The sequence below is a fragment of the Equus przewalskii genome, chromosome 13 (assembly GCF_037783145.1).
Source record: "Equus przewalskii isolate Varuska chromosome 13, EquPr2, whole genome shotgun sequence".
NCBI classification, from domain to species: Eukaryota; Metazoa; Chordata; class Mammalia; order Perissodactyla; family Equidae; genus Equus; species Equus przewalskii.
Window position 1 is genome coordinate 87,410,281 of NC_091843.1, and position 17,539 is coordinate 87,427,819.

At 42.9% G+C, this 17,539-nt stretch overlaps 1 protein-coding gene across 5 annotated transcripts in view; it reads right to left on the reverse strand.

Moving 5' to 3' along the window:
- Nucleotides 1-3,037: 3,037 nt before the first annotated feature.
- IQGAP2 (IQ motif containing GTPase activating protein 2) overlaps nucleotides 3,038-17,539 on the reverse strand; it is a 267,942-nt gene continuing 253,440 nt past the window's right edge. For all 5 annotated transcript variants that reach the window (XM_070571602.1, XM_070571603.1, XM_070571604.1 and 2 more), the window contains 3 exons: nucleotides 8,878-9,015; nucleotides 7,704-7,812; nucleotides 3,038-3,987 (listed from right to left, as the gene is read on the reverse strand). In XM_070571602.1, the coding sequence (XP_070427703.1) occupies nucleotides 3,874-3,987; nucleotides 7,704-7,812; nucleotides 8,878-9,015 (361 nt within the window). In that variant the 3' untranslated portion in view covers nucleotides 3,038-3,873. The remainder of the gene's footprint in view (nucleotides 3,988-7,703; nucleotides 7,813-8,877; nucleotides 9,016-17,539) is intronic.

Consider the following 17,539-nt stretch of genomic DNA (forward strand, 5'->3'; position numbering starts at 1 on the left):
AACACCCTCACAGACACAGCCAGAAATGTTTTCCCAGCTATCTGGGCATCCCTTAACCTGATCACGTTGAAACATAAAATTAACCACCATGCCTTCCAATGTATTTTAGCTAAGAGATTTCATACTTGAAGGAAAACCAGCAAGGCAACCTAGAAAATCTGTATGAGCTATTTCATTTGAGATTGAGTTGAGAGCGTCCACATCATTAGACTGAGATAATCACTAACCACCCCACTCCTACAAGGGCCAACCTAAAGCAACACTGTGACTCCTGAGGGGCTGTGGGGTGGCGTCTGTCTCCTCTCAGCCCATCGCAGAACCGGCCCTGGGCCTCCGCCTCTTGGCCATTTACAAGACACTTCCCGGCTCTGGACTTCCGGCAGACAGTGAAGCAATCTCTGTCCTCTGAAGCTCAGAAGATGTCTTAGAAGGCTCTATCTTAACCTGTTACTAAGTCCTGGTTTCAGTAACAGAGGCAACAGATTTTTCAAAAAGCTGGTCAGCAGTAAGACCATCCAGGGCTCACCACAATCTCTCAAAATATAGACAGCTTTCGCCATTCAGAGGTCTGAGGTTTGCCTCTTCGAATATTTGAGGAATACTACAAATCCCTACTTAACCACAGCCCAAGTCATAAAAATTACATCATGAACAGCACCTCTAATTAGTGCCCAACCACACACACATACACCAAAACACACATTATGGTTTTGGTCGTTCAGTGACATAAGGGAGACGTGTTATGTCAGACAAAGATCACCCTGAGCTGGTCTCTTCTTCACAAACTTCCAGAAGAGTGGAGTAGGCACGGGTTTTCCCTCTTGGACATCACGAGAGCAGGTCCTCTGAGAGCAGCGAAGCTGCGTGCTCCCGAGGTCATTTTTGCCTTTTCAAGGTCCAGGTGCCGGAATTCAGGGGAGCATGGACTCTCTCAACCTTCTAGACCAAAGACCACTTTTGTAACAGCAGAAACATGATCAAACCTACATCAAAATACAGGAATTAGCTATACAAAAATCAAGATACAGTTTCAATTGCTAAGTGTTTTAAAAGTGAAAAAAAAAAAGCTTTTGTCTTCCCACTAAGAAAAGCTATGAGTGCTTGGGGGTGGGGGGGAAGGTGGTGGAGGGTAGCAGAATGGGCCCCCAAAAATATGCCTCTTCAGCACATGGTTTATTTTGAGCAACTGCGGACAGGTTGACACAGGAGAAGCTCTGGAAACAGTAGAACTTATCCTTTTGTAAGGGAAGTTTACATTTATAAAGGAAATTTGCATTAGAAAAGCGTCCTGTACCAGGAAGAGAGCTGTTAGCAGAGATGACTTCTTCACCGGGAGAGTTAGTGCAGGCAGAGGAAACTTTACCAGACGGTCCCTCTTCCCACCTTCCTGTAAAATGCACCCCTGCCCCTGATCCTCACGCCTTTCTTTTGTCTTTAGCAGAAGATCGTATTTAAGGTGGTGGCTTGGGCTGTTCCTGGGAGTTCTACTCAGTTCCCTGGTAATACCCATGTATACGTGGGGTACACGTTTAATAAACGTGTTTGTTTTTCTCTTGCCAATCTGTCTTTTGTTACAGGGGCCTTGGCCACGAACTGAGAAGAGTAGAGGGAAAATTATTTTCCCTCCTCTACAATGGGCAGGAGTCCTTGGTGGCTCAGGGCTATGAGGCACCATGTCCCCTGGCTTGGGGGATGGTTCAGTCCTCCTGGGAGAGGCACAGGCCTGGGCTCCCACTATCTCACACTCACACTCCCCTGGCTTCTTGCTGGTACTCCTTTCCTTCATCACATTACCGCTTCTCTGGGTCACATTCTTCCCTGTGCCTTAAAGATCTCAAACAAGTAGCCGTTGGTAATATCGTCCACAATGACCTCACCTTGTGGGCCAACAGAGAGAAAACATTCACGTCATACCTCTGGGGACTGGCATGACACAAAGATATTTATTCACTTGGATAACACTCAAGTATATCACTCAGGGTTGGAATGAGTTAAGACAACCTCCTTCCAGAGATGCTGTGAAAGATTAGCTTTTGCCTCCAAACAGCTTTCCTTACTTTTGGCTCCTCCTCTACATTTCCACTGAAGGTCTTTCCTGGAGCATGAAGAAGGAAGCTGACCCTCCCTCCCACTGCCCCAGCTCCAGTTCCTCACCAATCGCCAGCTGGAGGGGAGAATGAGTTTATTCACAGGTGAAACTTAACTGTATGCTTATTTGATTCCTTTCATGGAGTCTATACTAAGGCCAATGCATCAAAAAACACATACACCAACTGTGGAGACAGTGAGCATCGTTTCGAGCATTGTCTGTTTGGACAAAGCGCATTACCTCTTTGTCCAAACAATCACTAAAGTAGCAGATTCTACTTTATAAAATTTGAATTTTCCAAATCCCGTGGGTCTAACGCTTAAAGTTCATTTGTGCCAAAGGAACATAAGCTAGCCCACTTTCTCAATATTTTGTAATCCCTGTGGAAAACAAAGCCGGTTGATTGAACGAACAGAATACAAAGCATCAGGGGGATTCTTATTGTGGTGGAGACGGCTGACCTGCCCCAGGAATCAATCTCCCTTTCTTTTAATAATAGTACCACCTCCCTCTCTGCCTGGGGGTTTAACTGTGCACGTGACTGCCTAGTTAGGCCTCTCTTGAGGCTGGTTGTGGCCACATGACTAAATTTTGGCCAACGGGATGTAAGCACAAGTGACATATATAATTTAAAACACTGGCCCTGGACTTGTGTCCCCCTCCTTGCTGGCCAGGAATCAGTGACAAGGACAAAGCCCACCGGCCAGCCTGAATCCCCAGACAACCTCGGGCCTGCTCACTTACCTTGGAACTTACAGAAACTGAGAAAAACAAATCTCTCTCTCATTTCAGCCCCAGCGTTCGGGATCTCTCAGTCACAGCGGCTTACTCCGTACCCTAAGGTGTACAGCTATAGTATATTCTTTCTCCTCTTGATCAGCCCCCACCAAGAACCTTCTTGTACCCACTAAACGATTGGAGTCTATGAAGACAACTAAAAAAACCGAATGAATGTAATTCAGTAACATTTATTTTACATAAAATAATTTTCAAAGAACACATTTAAAAACCATCTAGGTACTGATTTTATTGCATTACAAAAAATTGAGAGGCACAATTGAAGTATTCAAATAAATTGCGAGGGGTGGAGGTGGGGCCTAGGATTGATGTCCTTGTTGTTCCTTAGTCACTTAAAGGCTCCGGGTACAAGAGTCTTTACCATGAGGCAGTAGTGCACTTCATTTAGTAGGAATAAATCACATAAAATATATACTTTTATACAGAAAGTGTTATTGTATTGTCACTTTCAATTATTATAAAAACTTAATCTTGAATTGCACAAAAGTTCTCTTTTAAAATTGGTAACTCCCAGAAGGCAGAGCTTAGAACTAAGTATCTGTCTAAATAATTCATGGCAAATAATTAGGTTTCCATTTCTCCACAGATCAAAAAAAAAAAAAATCTATAGAGAATTATGTTATTCAAATGGGACATTTAAAATTTTTTTCATAGGAAAATAGGTTTGCATATTTGTCCCTAGTCAGCTAAATTAATTTTCTCCCTACTTTCAAACAAATCACAGAATGTCCAAAGTTTTAAATCAGAGTACCTATACCACAGTATAATGTGGAAGTGTTTACATTAATTCATTTTGTGTATCATTCTACTGTAGTATCAAATTATCAAAAAAGGCACAATGGGTACATTCTTCGGAAGAGTTTTGGTCTTTTAAAAAAATCACACGTTTATAAGCAGTGATTTAATCATGTTTAAAAACAAAAATACTGAACAGATTCGTTTCCTGATCCGGGTGGGACGGAATCCGTGACATCTCTGCAGGCGCTTCACTTCCCATAGAACTTCTTGTTCAGCAGGTAGATGAGAAGGTTCACGTTGACTTTAACCTTGTCAAACATTTTCATCACAGCCACGCCTTCATACTGCATCTGAAGTAAATCCTGCAATTGTCAGGGACATCAGTCAATCTCAGATTTGACAGTTCGTAGGCTTAAGAAACATTCTAGAAGAATTCATTGACAGAAATGAGACTCAATTGACGGAATGACCTAGGTGAGCGTTCTCAAACTTTAGTGTGCATGAGAATCATCTGGTTAAAAACACAGGCCAGTTAAAGCACAGAGTGCTAGGCCCTGCTCCCAGGAATTTATGATTTTACAGCTCTGGTGGGGGCCCAAGAATTTGCATTTTAACAACTTCCCATGTGATGATGATATGGTCGCCCTGGGTGCCATACTTTGAGAATCACTTGCCGAGATGAAAGAAAGTAGATTTTTAGAATTGATAAGGACTGTATGAAAGAAAACCATTATCCTTAAGTTAATATCACATATATAAATATAATTTTTAATTGGAAAATTAAAAACACAGATGTTCCAGCAAGATGGGGCATATCCTTAAGAACAGCAGTGTTTTCTAACATGGAATAAGATAATCCATTGGGGAGCAAAAAGAACACTAAAACTCCTGTTTATTTTTTTCTCATTCTTTAAACATTTAAATTTTATATATATTTTACAAAGTACATTTTGAGTACAGTGGTAGGCGCACGTACACTTTATAAATAAATATGTGCAAATGGGGAGAAGCGATTGTGCTATCCCTGATGAAGCTGAGTGACGGAAATTTGGAGACCATTGTACAATGCAACTCCTTCCGATCTAGACCAGTTCTGTTCTGGTATTGACAACAGCTCTTATTCTCAAGTCAGACTATCCTTCTACGTTCATTGCCACCACATTAACAAAGGGAATAAACTTGCCTGCTAAAATTGATAACTGGCCACACCAGCCACATGACTAAGCAGCAACATTTCACAGTAACACAGGAGAGGAGGCCTTTCCCAAATAGAAGATATCTTTCCTGAACTGCCCTAAACCGCCCCAGGTCTCATTTTCTTGTTTCTAGCTCTGGAAACTTCTTGGTCGTTAATAATAATGCCTTGAGCCTAGGTTAAGTGAAGCCCCCTGCAGGAGTTGGAGTCATCTTTGAGAGAACGCTGACTCTTGCCAGCTTCCTCCTCCACTTCCTCAATTACCTCCGACCGCTCTCACTTCAACCCCTGCATTATTTAGATATGCTTCTGGGCCGGAAATTCCTTCGGGAATGGAAGTTCTTTCCTCAAGAATGCTTTTACCTATTACTGGGCAGTGGAGATTCACTTTTCCTTTGGGAAAGGCAACATCTGCTAAAGTTTCTTGGCAAAGAATTAAACCAACACGGTGAAGTTGAGAAGGAATGGTGTATGCACCGGCATTCGCTGGGCCCCCGAGGTGGGGAGCAGAGAAAACATGAGTGCGCTTGTGGTTGGCAGACCAGATTTTAGTCTCAGCTCCACCATTTGCTGTCTTAGGACCTTGCAATATCATAGAACCTCTCTGAAGTTCTGTTTCCTTGGGCGAAACTGAGGGTAACACTGCCAACCTCACAGGGGTGTTCTTGGGCACATGAGATCAAGGGCTCTGCAGTCCCTTTGTAAGCCACCCTTGTCTTGACAGGATCAACTGGAACCCTGTGAGACAGGCAGTAGAGTAGGGTCATCAAGAGCAGGGACTCCAGCTGCCTCTTCCATAATGAGCTCTCTCAACCTCAGCTTTTTGTCTGGGAAAGAAGAAGGCCAACCCTGCAGCCCTGGATTCACGCTGGCCCTTATTCGTATAAGCAGAACATCTTCAAGTAAGTCACCCCCCCACCCCGTTGTGTATATGGCCTATAGCTATAGGATATAATTAGACATAATCTGTAGGAGCTAAGGGAAGAGTGGGCTGAGGAAAACCTAGAAACGTAATGTTAGAAAGGATCCCCTTTATCCTGTCAGAAACTTCTGTCCTGTTTCGAGTCCTGGACTCACAGTGAAGACCTGGCCATCATGTTTCTCTTTCGTAATTCACATGACATTGTAGTTGTCTGAAAGCCATATGTATAAAGAGAAGTCTGACTTTATGTCTGACAGCTATTATGTGCAGGCTCCTTGGGAATTCCACCTGTACAGGGTCCCATGATCACAAGGGCCCTGCATTTGGTTTAACGCTCTGCTGTTATCATCTTGAAATTCTTAATAATTTTGAAGAAAGGGCTCTGAATTTTCATTTTCTGCTGAGCCCTGCAAATTATGTAGCTGGTCCTGATGAAATGCTAATGATTTAAAAAATCTGGAGCATGACTTACAAAATCCGGCCCAGATTAGCCACCCACATACAGCTAAGGAGTAACATTTCACAATCAATTGTGTGTATTAATGAACGGTGTGAACAGCTAATCCTACTGCATACCACTCCTTAACAAAGCAGCAAGCGACGCTGGTATTCGCACCAGTGTTCAAAGGAAGTCCCATGGAATTTAGAAGCCTCTCTAAACAGGTGTCTCCCGGTCACTTGTGAGTCATCTGTCTAGTTGATACTGATTGGCCTTGGGTCATTTCCTTCTTGGCGATCACATATGTCTTTGCCACATCTAGAGAAGGATCACTAACCAAGGCACAGCACCACAAGCACATTCTTTTTCTCTTCCCATGTTTATCTGAGTGTTACAGAAAGTAACTCGAGACTCTCAGTTAAACTGTTAAATGGATACATTTAGTGACATTCAAAATAAGTCAGAAAACAGTACTGTTTACTTAAGGATGCTTTTCATAATTACATAATATCTTTAATTTTTCTCTCTGAACTCTAATTTACTCCATTATCTCAATGTCCTTAGCGAACCCATTTAGCTCCCACTTTTCTTTTGAAGCCACAAGGAAAGCTAGACAGAAAAGAAGGGCTTTGGGGTCTGCTCCCAGGAGCGGGAGGTAATTTCAGGGCTGTCAGCCACGGGCTGAGCAGACAGTGAGGATGGAACCTGCATCACTCCCAGCGGCTTCTCAGGAGGATTCAGGTAGATACCTGCAGAATACCTGGAAACCATTTTACAGGTAGTTTGGAGTCCAGGTAAATAGGTGTTATTTCCACTTAAAAACTTATAAGAAAAATTTAAAAAATTACTTCTCTAGATTGATCCTGTGCTAAGAATTAACAAGTTGGGAGCAGATGAACTTACACATTTCTTGTACCCTCCCTCCATTTATTTATTTATTTTTTTATGGCACATAAACTGGATTTCTCAGTTTCTGTTCAAGTATATTTGACTTAAATATGGTCCTAATGAGAAATTTGCAATAGTTCAGACTGCGAACACCATTTTTCTATTTATAGATATCTATTTTGCACAATGTCTTTCATTTCTATGATCCCAAACATTAACAAACAGATTTAAGAAACTGATGTAAAAACAATGCTAGGATGGAGACATGAGATCAGGAAAGCTTCAATCCTGAGCAGTTCTAGAAAGAAATATAAATTCCTAATGAAGAGAAACTTTCCAGCCTTTACTTCACAGCTCTGAATACTTTTGTATTATTATTGTCTCTAAGCTTCAAAACGGAAACATGGCTTAGAAAAACTGACTGCTATGGTTTACCAGCTAAAGCGTTTCAAGTTCCAATAATTTGAAACATCATAGCTTTTAAAAAATCATCAACGCTTAAACTAATATTGGCAAGTAAGTCTTACATTGGTCTTCTGTTAAACCTCATTGCTGTCATGAGAATGTGAGCCAGGGGAGCCCTGAGCGATCCCCACTATAAAACTCACCCCAAGTTGCAGAAATCCCAGCTTACCTGAATATTGAGCTGCACCTTTTCCATCTCAACACCCAGGAACTTTGATCTGACATCGAAGATGCCCATATCTTCAGTAGATATGATATCAAATGTAACATTTTTAAACCTAGTGAGGAAAGAGACAAACACACGTGGAATTGCAAATGTATGTTTAAAGCCGAAACAAATTAATGGAATCCCAAGTTACCATTCTTAGCAAATGATCTACTGGGAAAATCCTAAGGGAATTCATGCAAAACCTCCCATCATCTTTCCTCCACTCTGCTCACTAAAACTAGGGTGGATGGCTCTTGTTGAGAGCTGTCGCTCAAAGAGCACTGAAGTAGGAGCTTTATTACAAAAGAAATGTAAAATATTGTCCTTGCTCTTGAAGAGCAGAAAATATAGTTGGAAATATATGAGATTCACAGAACATGAGAATTAAATATCGACTTATACTTCTGAGAGGCCAGTTGAGTATTTCAGATGATAACTTTCATAGAAACTTCAAAGAAGGGGAAGCATTTTCCCTGAGTCGGTGTAGGTAAGAGAAGGCTTGATGGGATAAATGGCAGAGAAGCCAGGAGTTAGAGAGGAGACACTTGGTGTGTCTGGCTTCCCCCAGACAAAGGGCGGGGAGGGATGGGTCACGGGGCTTGCGGTCCCTCTGAGATGGAGCACCCACTGGTGCCTGGTGTGGGGCTGCAGAGGAGAGTTCCCTTTTCTCCTCCACCTCATATACACACTCTGACAGCACAGTGTTGGGATGGCTCTGACCCACGCGTTGGCACACAATCTATGGTTTGAAATTAGAAAGGCATTCAGTGTTTGGCAATTGCAAATAACTCTCATCTATCAAGACCAAAAGACAGCCCTTCATTCTCACTGCTCTGACTCAGTTCTTTTGGAGGAAGAGAGGAGGCTGGCCAATCCTAACGTACTGGACAAGCCACGGGAAACACATCACTTGATCGTCACTTCATCTGACCGACAGACCAGATGCTAGAGGCCCGATGGGAAGACGAGAGATTACAATACACGGATTTTTCCTGTCATCTGAAATCAAGGGTAAGCCCTGATGGACCAAATGAAGCTTTCTTCAAAGGCCTCGGGAAACTGGAGAAATGTGAGTCAGATGCTGTGTGAGCGAGGCAGGGGCACGTGTGTCCTGTGCAGACTCCAGGTGACTCACTGGTTTGTCTGAAGGTCGTCTATCCCCAGTAGGACACCCTTCTCGTGCAGCTTTGCTGCGGTGTACCTCACCGGCTTTGCTCTCTTCGCCCCTTTGGGTTCTCCTTTTCCATCTAGTTTAATTGATCTCCGAGAATTTCTGGCAAAATAAGAACAAACCATCTGTCAGCACGAGGGCAAATCACCGTGGCAGGTGCACACCACTGTCCACACCTGGCCCCCACCACACCAAATGTGCAACTTTTTATTTTGTTGTGTAGGTGACAGTTTTAACCCTGCGGTACAGCCTCACTACTGAACCGTTGATGGGAAAGCTATTTTCAAGGTGACTGAAGTTTGAATTACAGGCTAACATTTTCCATAAAACTTGTACTCTATTTTCTCAGCCATATTGAACTAAGTGAATAGATTAAGCCATTTCACAAGCAGCTTTGGTGCAAGAGCATGAACTGCGTTCTCCTAAGTAACGGCATTGCTAGAACTGCTTTCATTTATTCAAAAAATGCTCTGGGGCCGCACCATTCCAAGTGCTTTATAAACACTGCCTCTCATTTACAAAATTACCATTTCCATAGTGCTCTTAAGGGAATACATTCCTTTCTCACATATTATTTCATTTAGCTCTTATAACAATACTTGTGAGGCTGGTACCGTACTCTTCATCCCACCTTAAAAATGAGAAAATGGAGGCTCAGAGAAGTGCACTGGACTGATTCAGGATCACACATGCAACAGAATCAGAGCCCAAATCCAGCTCACCTGGCTGCAGGGCTTGTAAAGTGCCTTAAAGTAGGTGCAATATATATGTAAAGAAAACCCTTAACAACCTTATTTCTACTGAATATTAGCTTGACCAACTTTTGCTTTCCAGGAACAGAGTAAACGTAATTTATAGCCGCAAGTAATTGAATTAAAATTCAGAACTAGTGTGGCCCGAGTAACTGAGACTTAAATTTGGTGATTTCCCCTCATCGAATCTTCTATGATTGATGCAATTGATTTTTCCGTACAACACCATTTCCTACTGTCAATTTGACTACAAGGGTTACATGAAAATCCTATACTACATATTTAAACAGGTAATTAAAATTTATTTAGTATTGATCTTAGTCTAGTGATAAGAATAATTATGAGCAAAGAATACTCATTAAAAGTGGCTCGATTGTATATAAAAAATCTATAATAGATAGGGGCGGGACCAAGATGGGGGAGTGAGATGTCTTTGTCTCTCCCTCGTCGAATCTACAACTAATTGGACATTCACCGATTAACAAAGGATATCCAAATAGCATCTCAAGACGCCTAAAAGTCTCATGCTACTACACATCGAACACGGACAGACTTCCTCCTGGGAGGAGGTGGAAATAGGTGAAAACTCTCCGACCCCCGACCCCCAACCCCCGGACAGCCTAGTTCCTGCAGGAGGCTCTCTTCCAGCGGACTCCACCATAGCATCGCCACGCACCAAGGGCAGGAGTGTGCACTCACCAGTGGAGTGACGGTGGAAACAGGTGACAACACCGCTACCCAAGCCCCCCGCAATCACACCTAAGCCCAGGGGGAAATCCCCAGGGCCCCGCACCCACCGGCAGGGAAGGCCTCCCCTCGCCATTAGCAGGGAGGCACCACCCAGAAGCCAGGAAAAAGGGAGGCTCCCGGTGGGCTGATCCCCTGGGGCGGCTCCAGACTACAAGCTGCCACTGGGCTCACGGTCTCTGGCGCACGGCTTGGTACAGGGGGCACCCTGACTTCCCGTAGACGTGCTTGGGGACACGTTTGGAGCTCCAGCGCCTGGCTCTGCGGCGCGGGGGAAGGCTCCGGGGTCCTGCATCTCCCCGGCAGGGAAAGCCTCTGCTTGCCATTAACAGGGAGGCCACACCCAGAATCCAGGAAAAAGGAAAGCTCCTGGTGGGTGGATTCCCCGGGGCGGCTCCAGACCGCAAGCTGCCGCTGGGTTTATGGTCTCCAGCGCTTGGCTCGGTGCAAGGGGCACCCTGACTTCCCATAGACGTGCTTGGGGACACGGTTGGAGCTCCAGTGCCTGGCTCTGCGGCACGGGGGAAGGCTCCGGGGTCCTGCATCTCCCCGGCAGGGAAAGCCTCTGCTTGCCATTAGCAGGGAGGCCCCTCCCAGAAGCCAGAACAAAGAGAAGCTCCTGGCGGGCCCGGCATGGCACCAGACCACAAGCTGCCACTGAGCTCATGGTGTCCGGTGCACGGCTCGGTACAGGGGGCACCCTGACTTCCCGTAGACAGGCTTGGGGACACGTTTGGAGCTCCAGCGCCTGGCTCTGCGTTGTGGGGGAAGGCTCCGGGGTCACGCATCTCCCCAGCAGGGAAATCCTCTGCTCGCCATTAGCAGGGAGGCCATGCCCAGAATCGAGGAAAAAAGAACGCTCCTGGTGGGCGGATCCCCCGGGGCAGCTCCAGACCGCAAGCTGCTGCTGGGCTCACGGTCCCCGGTGCAGGGCTCGGTACAGGGGGTGCCTGGACTTCCCATGGACGCACCTGGGGACTGGGTGGAGCTCCAACACCAGGCTCTGTGGCCTGGGGGGGTTGCTCCAGGGTCCCACACCCCCCCAGCAGGGAGGGCCTCTGCTCGCCATTGGCAGGGAGGCCCTGCACAGCATTCGGAACACCAGGAAGCTCCCTAGAGCAGAATTCCCCACAAGGCACCAGCTTACAAGCCACCGCCAAGCCTACAGACTCTGGCCATGTCCCAGACCAGGCAAGGGGCTCCCAGAGATCCCGTGAGAGTAAAGTGGGGCAGAGTAGAGCTCCGGTGAAACGACTACGTAGCCCAGGGGGGAACTCCAGGTTCTTACAGCAGCCTCAGTGAAAGCCTCTGCACAGCACTAGTGGAGAGGTCCTGACTGGCAATCTCAAGGCCGGGAAGGCCCTGGGGCAAAAGCAGCACAGCTAAGTGAGCTAATGACAGGCTGCAGAAGATACCCATAGTTCTGCTGGGACCTATAGTGGACAAATGTGATCTGGTGGGCTCTGTTAGGGACAAATCAGAGATTATAGGTGATCCTGCTCCTGGCTGATAGGAAAGCCCACAACACTGCTGCAGACCACAAGGAGGGAGCACGTCTAGGTGGGCTGCAGCAGTAGGCACCAGCAGCCTGAGGCCCCCTTGCGATAGCCCCCACAACCGACGAGGGACCCCATAGGACCACTGTGACTACAAGGAGGGGTCCAGACCCAGTCAGTAACAGCTGACAGGGTTCCTGGTTGGGGCAGTCTAAACAGCTGCCCCCACACACACACCAGTCACAACAAGTGGAAGCAGTGACTAAACTCCATCTCTGTGCGGAGGCACAAACCCACGCCATCAAGCAGTATGAAAAAATATATTAAATTTCCAGAACAGAAGGAAAATGATAAGCATCCAGAAAACAATCCCAAAGACAATGAAATCTACAACCTAAATGATGATGATTTCAAAACTGCCATTATGAAAAAACTCAACGACCTAAAAGAGAATTCAGATAGACAACTCAATGAGTTCAGGAGCTATGTCACAAAAGAGCTTGACACCATAAAGAAGAACCAATTAGAAATACTGGAGATGAAGAACACAATGGAGGAGATTAAGAAAAATCTGGACTCTCTGAACAGTAGGGTCGATAATATGGAGGACAGAATTAGCAATTTGGAGGATAGGAATATAGAAATGCTGCAGGCAGAGGAGGAGAGAGAATTAAGACTAAAAATAAATGAAGAAACTCTCTGAGAATTATCCGACTCAATTAGGAGATGAAACATAAGGATTATAGGTATACCAGAGGGAGAAGAGAGGGAGAAGGGGGCAGAAGGCCTGTTCAAAGAAATAATAGCTGAGAACTTCCCAAACTTGGGAAGAGAGATGGAACTTCATGTCACAGAAGCCAATAGATCTCCAAACTTTATTAACGCAAGAAGACCAACCCCAAGACATATAGTAGTGAAACTAGCAAAAGTCAATGACAAAGAGAAAATACTAAGGGCAGCCAGGCAGAAGAAAATAACTTACAAAGGAAACCCCATAAGGCTATCAGCAGATTTCTCAGGAGAGATCTTACAGGCTAGAAGAGATTGGAATGAAATATTCAAAACTCTGAAGGATAAAAACTTGCAGCCAAGAATACTCTACCCAGCAAAAATATCCTTCAAATACGATGGAGAAATAAAAACTTTCCCAGATAAACAAAAGTTAAGGGAGTTCATCACCACAAAACCTCCTCTTCAAGAATTGCTCAGGAAGAAACTCATTCCTGAAAAATCAAAAAAAGGAAAGGGGTTACAAAATCCAGAACAAAGGAGATAAGCAGAAGGACAATCACACAAAGTAACAGCTCTCCATCAGGACAAATGCAAAAGAACCGGAAAGCAAGTGATAAAATTGCAACAGTAGGCCCCGACGTTTCAATAATCACACTAAACGTGAATGGATTGAACTCTCCAATCAAAAGGCACAGAGTGGCAGGATGGATCAAACAACAAGATCCAACAATATGCTGCCTCCAGGAAACACAACTCAGCCCCAAAGACAAACACAGACTCAGAGTGAAGGGGTGGAAGACAATACTCCAAGCCAATAATGAACAAAAGAAAGCAGGTGTTGCCATACTTATATCAGACAAAGTAGACTTCAAAGCAAAACAGGTAATGAAAGACAAAGAGGGGCAGTATATAATGATAAAAGGGATGCTCCACCAAGATGACATAACAGTCATAAATATATACGCACCTAACACAGGAGCACCAAAATTCGTGAAGAAACTGTTAACAAAACTAAAAGGAGACATCAAAAGTAATACAATAATAGTAGGGGACCTCAACACCCCATTAACACCAATGGATAGATCATCCAGACAGAAAATCAACAAGGAAATTATAGAATTAAATGAAAAATTAGATCAGATGGACCTAATAGATATATATAGGACACTTCATCCAAAAACAGCAGGTTACACATTCTTCTCAAGCGCGCATGGAACATTCTCAAGGATAGACCATATCTTGGGAAACAAAGCAAGCATCAATAAGTTCAAGAGGGTTGAAATAATATCAAGCATCTTTTCTGATCACAATGCTATGAAACTAGAAATCAACTACAAGAAGAAAGCTGGGAAAGGGCCAAAAATGTGGAGACTGAACAACATGCTACTGAACAAACAACGGATTATTGAAGAAATTAAAGAAGAAATCAAATATTATCGGGAGACAAATGAAAATGAAACGCACCGTACCAAATTATTTGGGATGCAGCAAAGGCAGTCCTAAGAGGAAAATTCATTGCAATGCAGGCTCACCTCAATAAGCAAGGAAAATCTTACATAAACAACCTCAAACGACACCTAACGGAATTAGAAAAAGAAGAACAAACAAAGCCCAAAATCAGTAGAAGGAGGGAAATAATAAGAATTAGAGCAGAAATAAATGATATTGAAACAAAAAAGACAGTAGAAAGGATCAATGAAAGAAAGAGTTGGTTCTTCGAAAAAATTAACAAAATCGACAAACCCTTAGCCAGACTCACTAAAAAAAAAAGGAAAGAAGTCTCAAATAAATAAAATTAGAAACGAGAGAGGAGAAATCACAACAGATACTGAAGAAATACAAAGGATCATAAGAGAATACTATGAAAAACTATATGCCAACAAATTGAACAACCTAGAAGAAATGGACAAATTCCTAGACTCCTACAACCTACCCAAACTGAATCAGGAAGAAATGGAGAATCTGAATAGATCAATCACAAGCAAAGTAATAGAAACAGTAATCAAAAACCTCCCCAAAAATAAGAGTCCAGGACCACACGGCTTCTCTGGAGAATTCTACCAAACATTCAAAGAAGATTTAATGCCTATCCTTCTCAAACTGTTCCAGAAAATAGAGGAAGATGGAGCACTCCCTAATACATTCTATGAAGCCAACATCACACTGATCCCCAAACCTGACAAGGACAACACAAAGAAGGAAAACTACAGGCCAATATCACTGATGAACATAGATGCAAAAATCCTCAACAAAATTTTGGCAAACCGAATGCAGCAATATATCAAAAAGATTATACACCATGATCAAGTGGGATTTATACCAGGGACACAGGGATGGTTCAACATCTGCAAGTCAATCAACGTGACTCACTACATTAACAATATGAGAAACAAAAACCACATGATCATCTCAATAGATGCAGAGAAAGCATTCGACAAGATCCAACATCCATTTATGATAAAAACCCTCAATAAAATAGGTATAGAAGGAAAGTAGCTCAACATAATAAAGGCCATATATGACAAACCCACAGCCAACATCATACTCAATGGACAAAAACTGAAACCCATCCCTCTCAGAACAGGAACAAGACAAGGGTGCCCACTTTCACCACTCTTATTCAACATAGTACTGGAGGTGTTGGCCAGAGCAATTTGGCAGGAAAAAGAAATAAAAGGAATCCAAATAGGCAATGAAGAAGTAAAACTCTCACTGTTTGCAGACGACATGATCTTATATATAGAAAACCCCAAAGAATCCATACAAAAACTATTAGAAACAATCAACAACTATAGCAAAGTTGCAGGGTATAAAATCAACATACATAAATCAATAGCATTTCTATATGCTAACAATGAACTAACAGAAAAAGATCTCAAGAACTCAATCTCATTCACGATTGCAACAAAAAGAATAAAATACCTTGGGATAAATTTAACCAAGGAAGTGAAAGATCTATACAACGAAAACTACAAGACCTTCTTGAAAGAAATCGACGACGACATAAAGAGATGGAAAGACATTCCATGCACATGGATTGGAAGAATAAACATAGTTAAAATGTCCATACTACCTAAAGCAATCTACAGATTCAACGCTATCCCAATCAGAATTCCAATGTCATTCTTTACAGAAATTGAACAAAGAATCCAAAACTTCATATGGGGCAACAAAAGACCCCGAATTTCTAAAGCAATCCTGAGAAAGAAGAACAAAGCTGGAGGCATCACAATCCCTGACTTCAAAACATACTACAAAGCCACAGTAATCAAAACAGCATGGTATTGGTACAAAAACAGATGCACAGATCAATGGAACAGAATTGAAAGCCCAGAAATAAAACCACACATCTATGGATAGCTAATCTTTGACAAAGGAGCTGAGGGCCTACAATGGAGGAAAGAAAGTCTCTTCAACAAATGGTGCTGGGAAAACTGGACAGCCACATGTAAAAGAAGGAAAATCAACCATTCTTTTTCACCATTTACTAAAATTAACTCAAAATGGATCAAAGACCTAAAGATTAGGCCTGAAACAATAAGTCTTCTAGAAGAGAATATCGGCAGCACACTCTTTGACATCAGCTTCAAAAGAATCTTTTCGGACACCATAACCCCTCACATGAGGGAAACAACAGAAAGAATAAACAAATGGGACTTCATCAGGCTAAAGAGCTTCTTCAAGGCAAGGGAAAACAGGATTGAAACAAAAAAACAGCCCACTAAGTGGGAAAAAATATTCACAAGTTATTTATCTGACAAAGGGTTAATCTCCATAATATACAAAGAACTCACACAACTCAACAATAAAAAATCAAATAACCCAATTACAAAATGGGCAGGGGACATGAACAGACATTTCTCCAAAGAAGATATACGGATGGCCAATAGACACATGAAAAGGTGCTCATCATCACTAATCATCAGGGAAATGCAAATCAAAACTACACTAAGATATCACCTTACACCTGTTAGAATGGCAAAAATATCCAAAACCAAGAGTGACAAATGTTGGAGAGGCTGTGGAGAAAAGGGAACCCGCATACACTGTTGGTGGGAATGTAAACTGGTACGGCCACTATGGAAAACAGTATGGAGATTCCTCAAAAAGTTAAGAATAGAAATACCTTATGACCCAGCCATCCCACTACTGGGTATATATCCTAAGAACCTGAAATCAGCAATTTCAGAAGCTCCATGCACCCCTATCTTCATTGCAGCATTATTCACAATAGCCAAGTCATGGAACCAACCTAAGTGCCCAGCAACTGATGATTGGATAAAGAAGTTGTGGTATATATATACAATGGAATACTACTCAGCCATAAAAAAGGACAAAGTCATCCCATTCACAACAACATGGATGGACCTTGAGGGTATTATGTTGAGTGAAATAAGGCAGACAGAGAAAGACGAACTCTGTATGACTCCACTCATAGGTGGTAGTTAACATATGGACAAAGAGAACTGATCGGTGGTTGCCAGGGGAAAGGGGGGTGGGGGGAGGGCACTAGGGGTGAAGTGGTGCACCTACAACATGACTAATAATAATGTACAACTGTAATTTCACAAGGATGTTAACTTTTATAACCTTAATAAAAAAAAATCTATAATACACATGCTAATGGATAACGAAGAACTGCCAAATTTTGTCTTTTGTGTCAATAATGATTTTTTAAACCACTAAAGCAACTTAAAATCATCAAGCTGCACTGTGCAATTAGCAAATATCTGGCATTGCCTAACATTATCAAGTATATAAAACACTGTTTATTGTAAACATAACAGCATTTTAAAAACACCTTTGACTAAAAAAGAGGAAAGGAATAATGAAAGTGCTTCCCTAAGAGTTAAAGCTACTCGCTTAAAATCCAGCACAGTAAGCTACTTTAATTCCAAT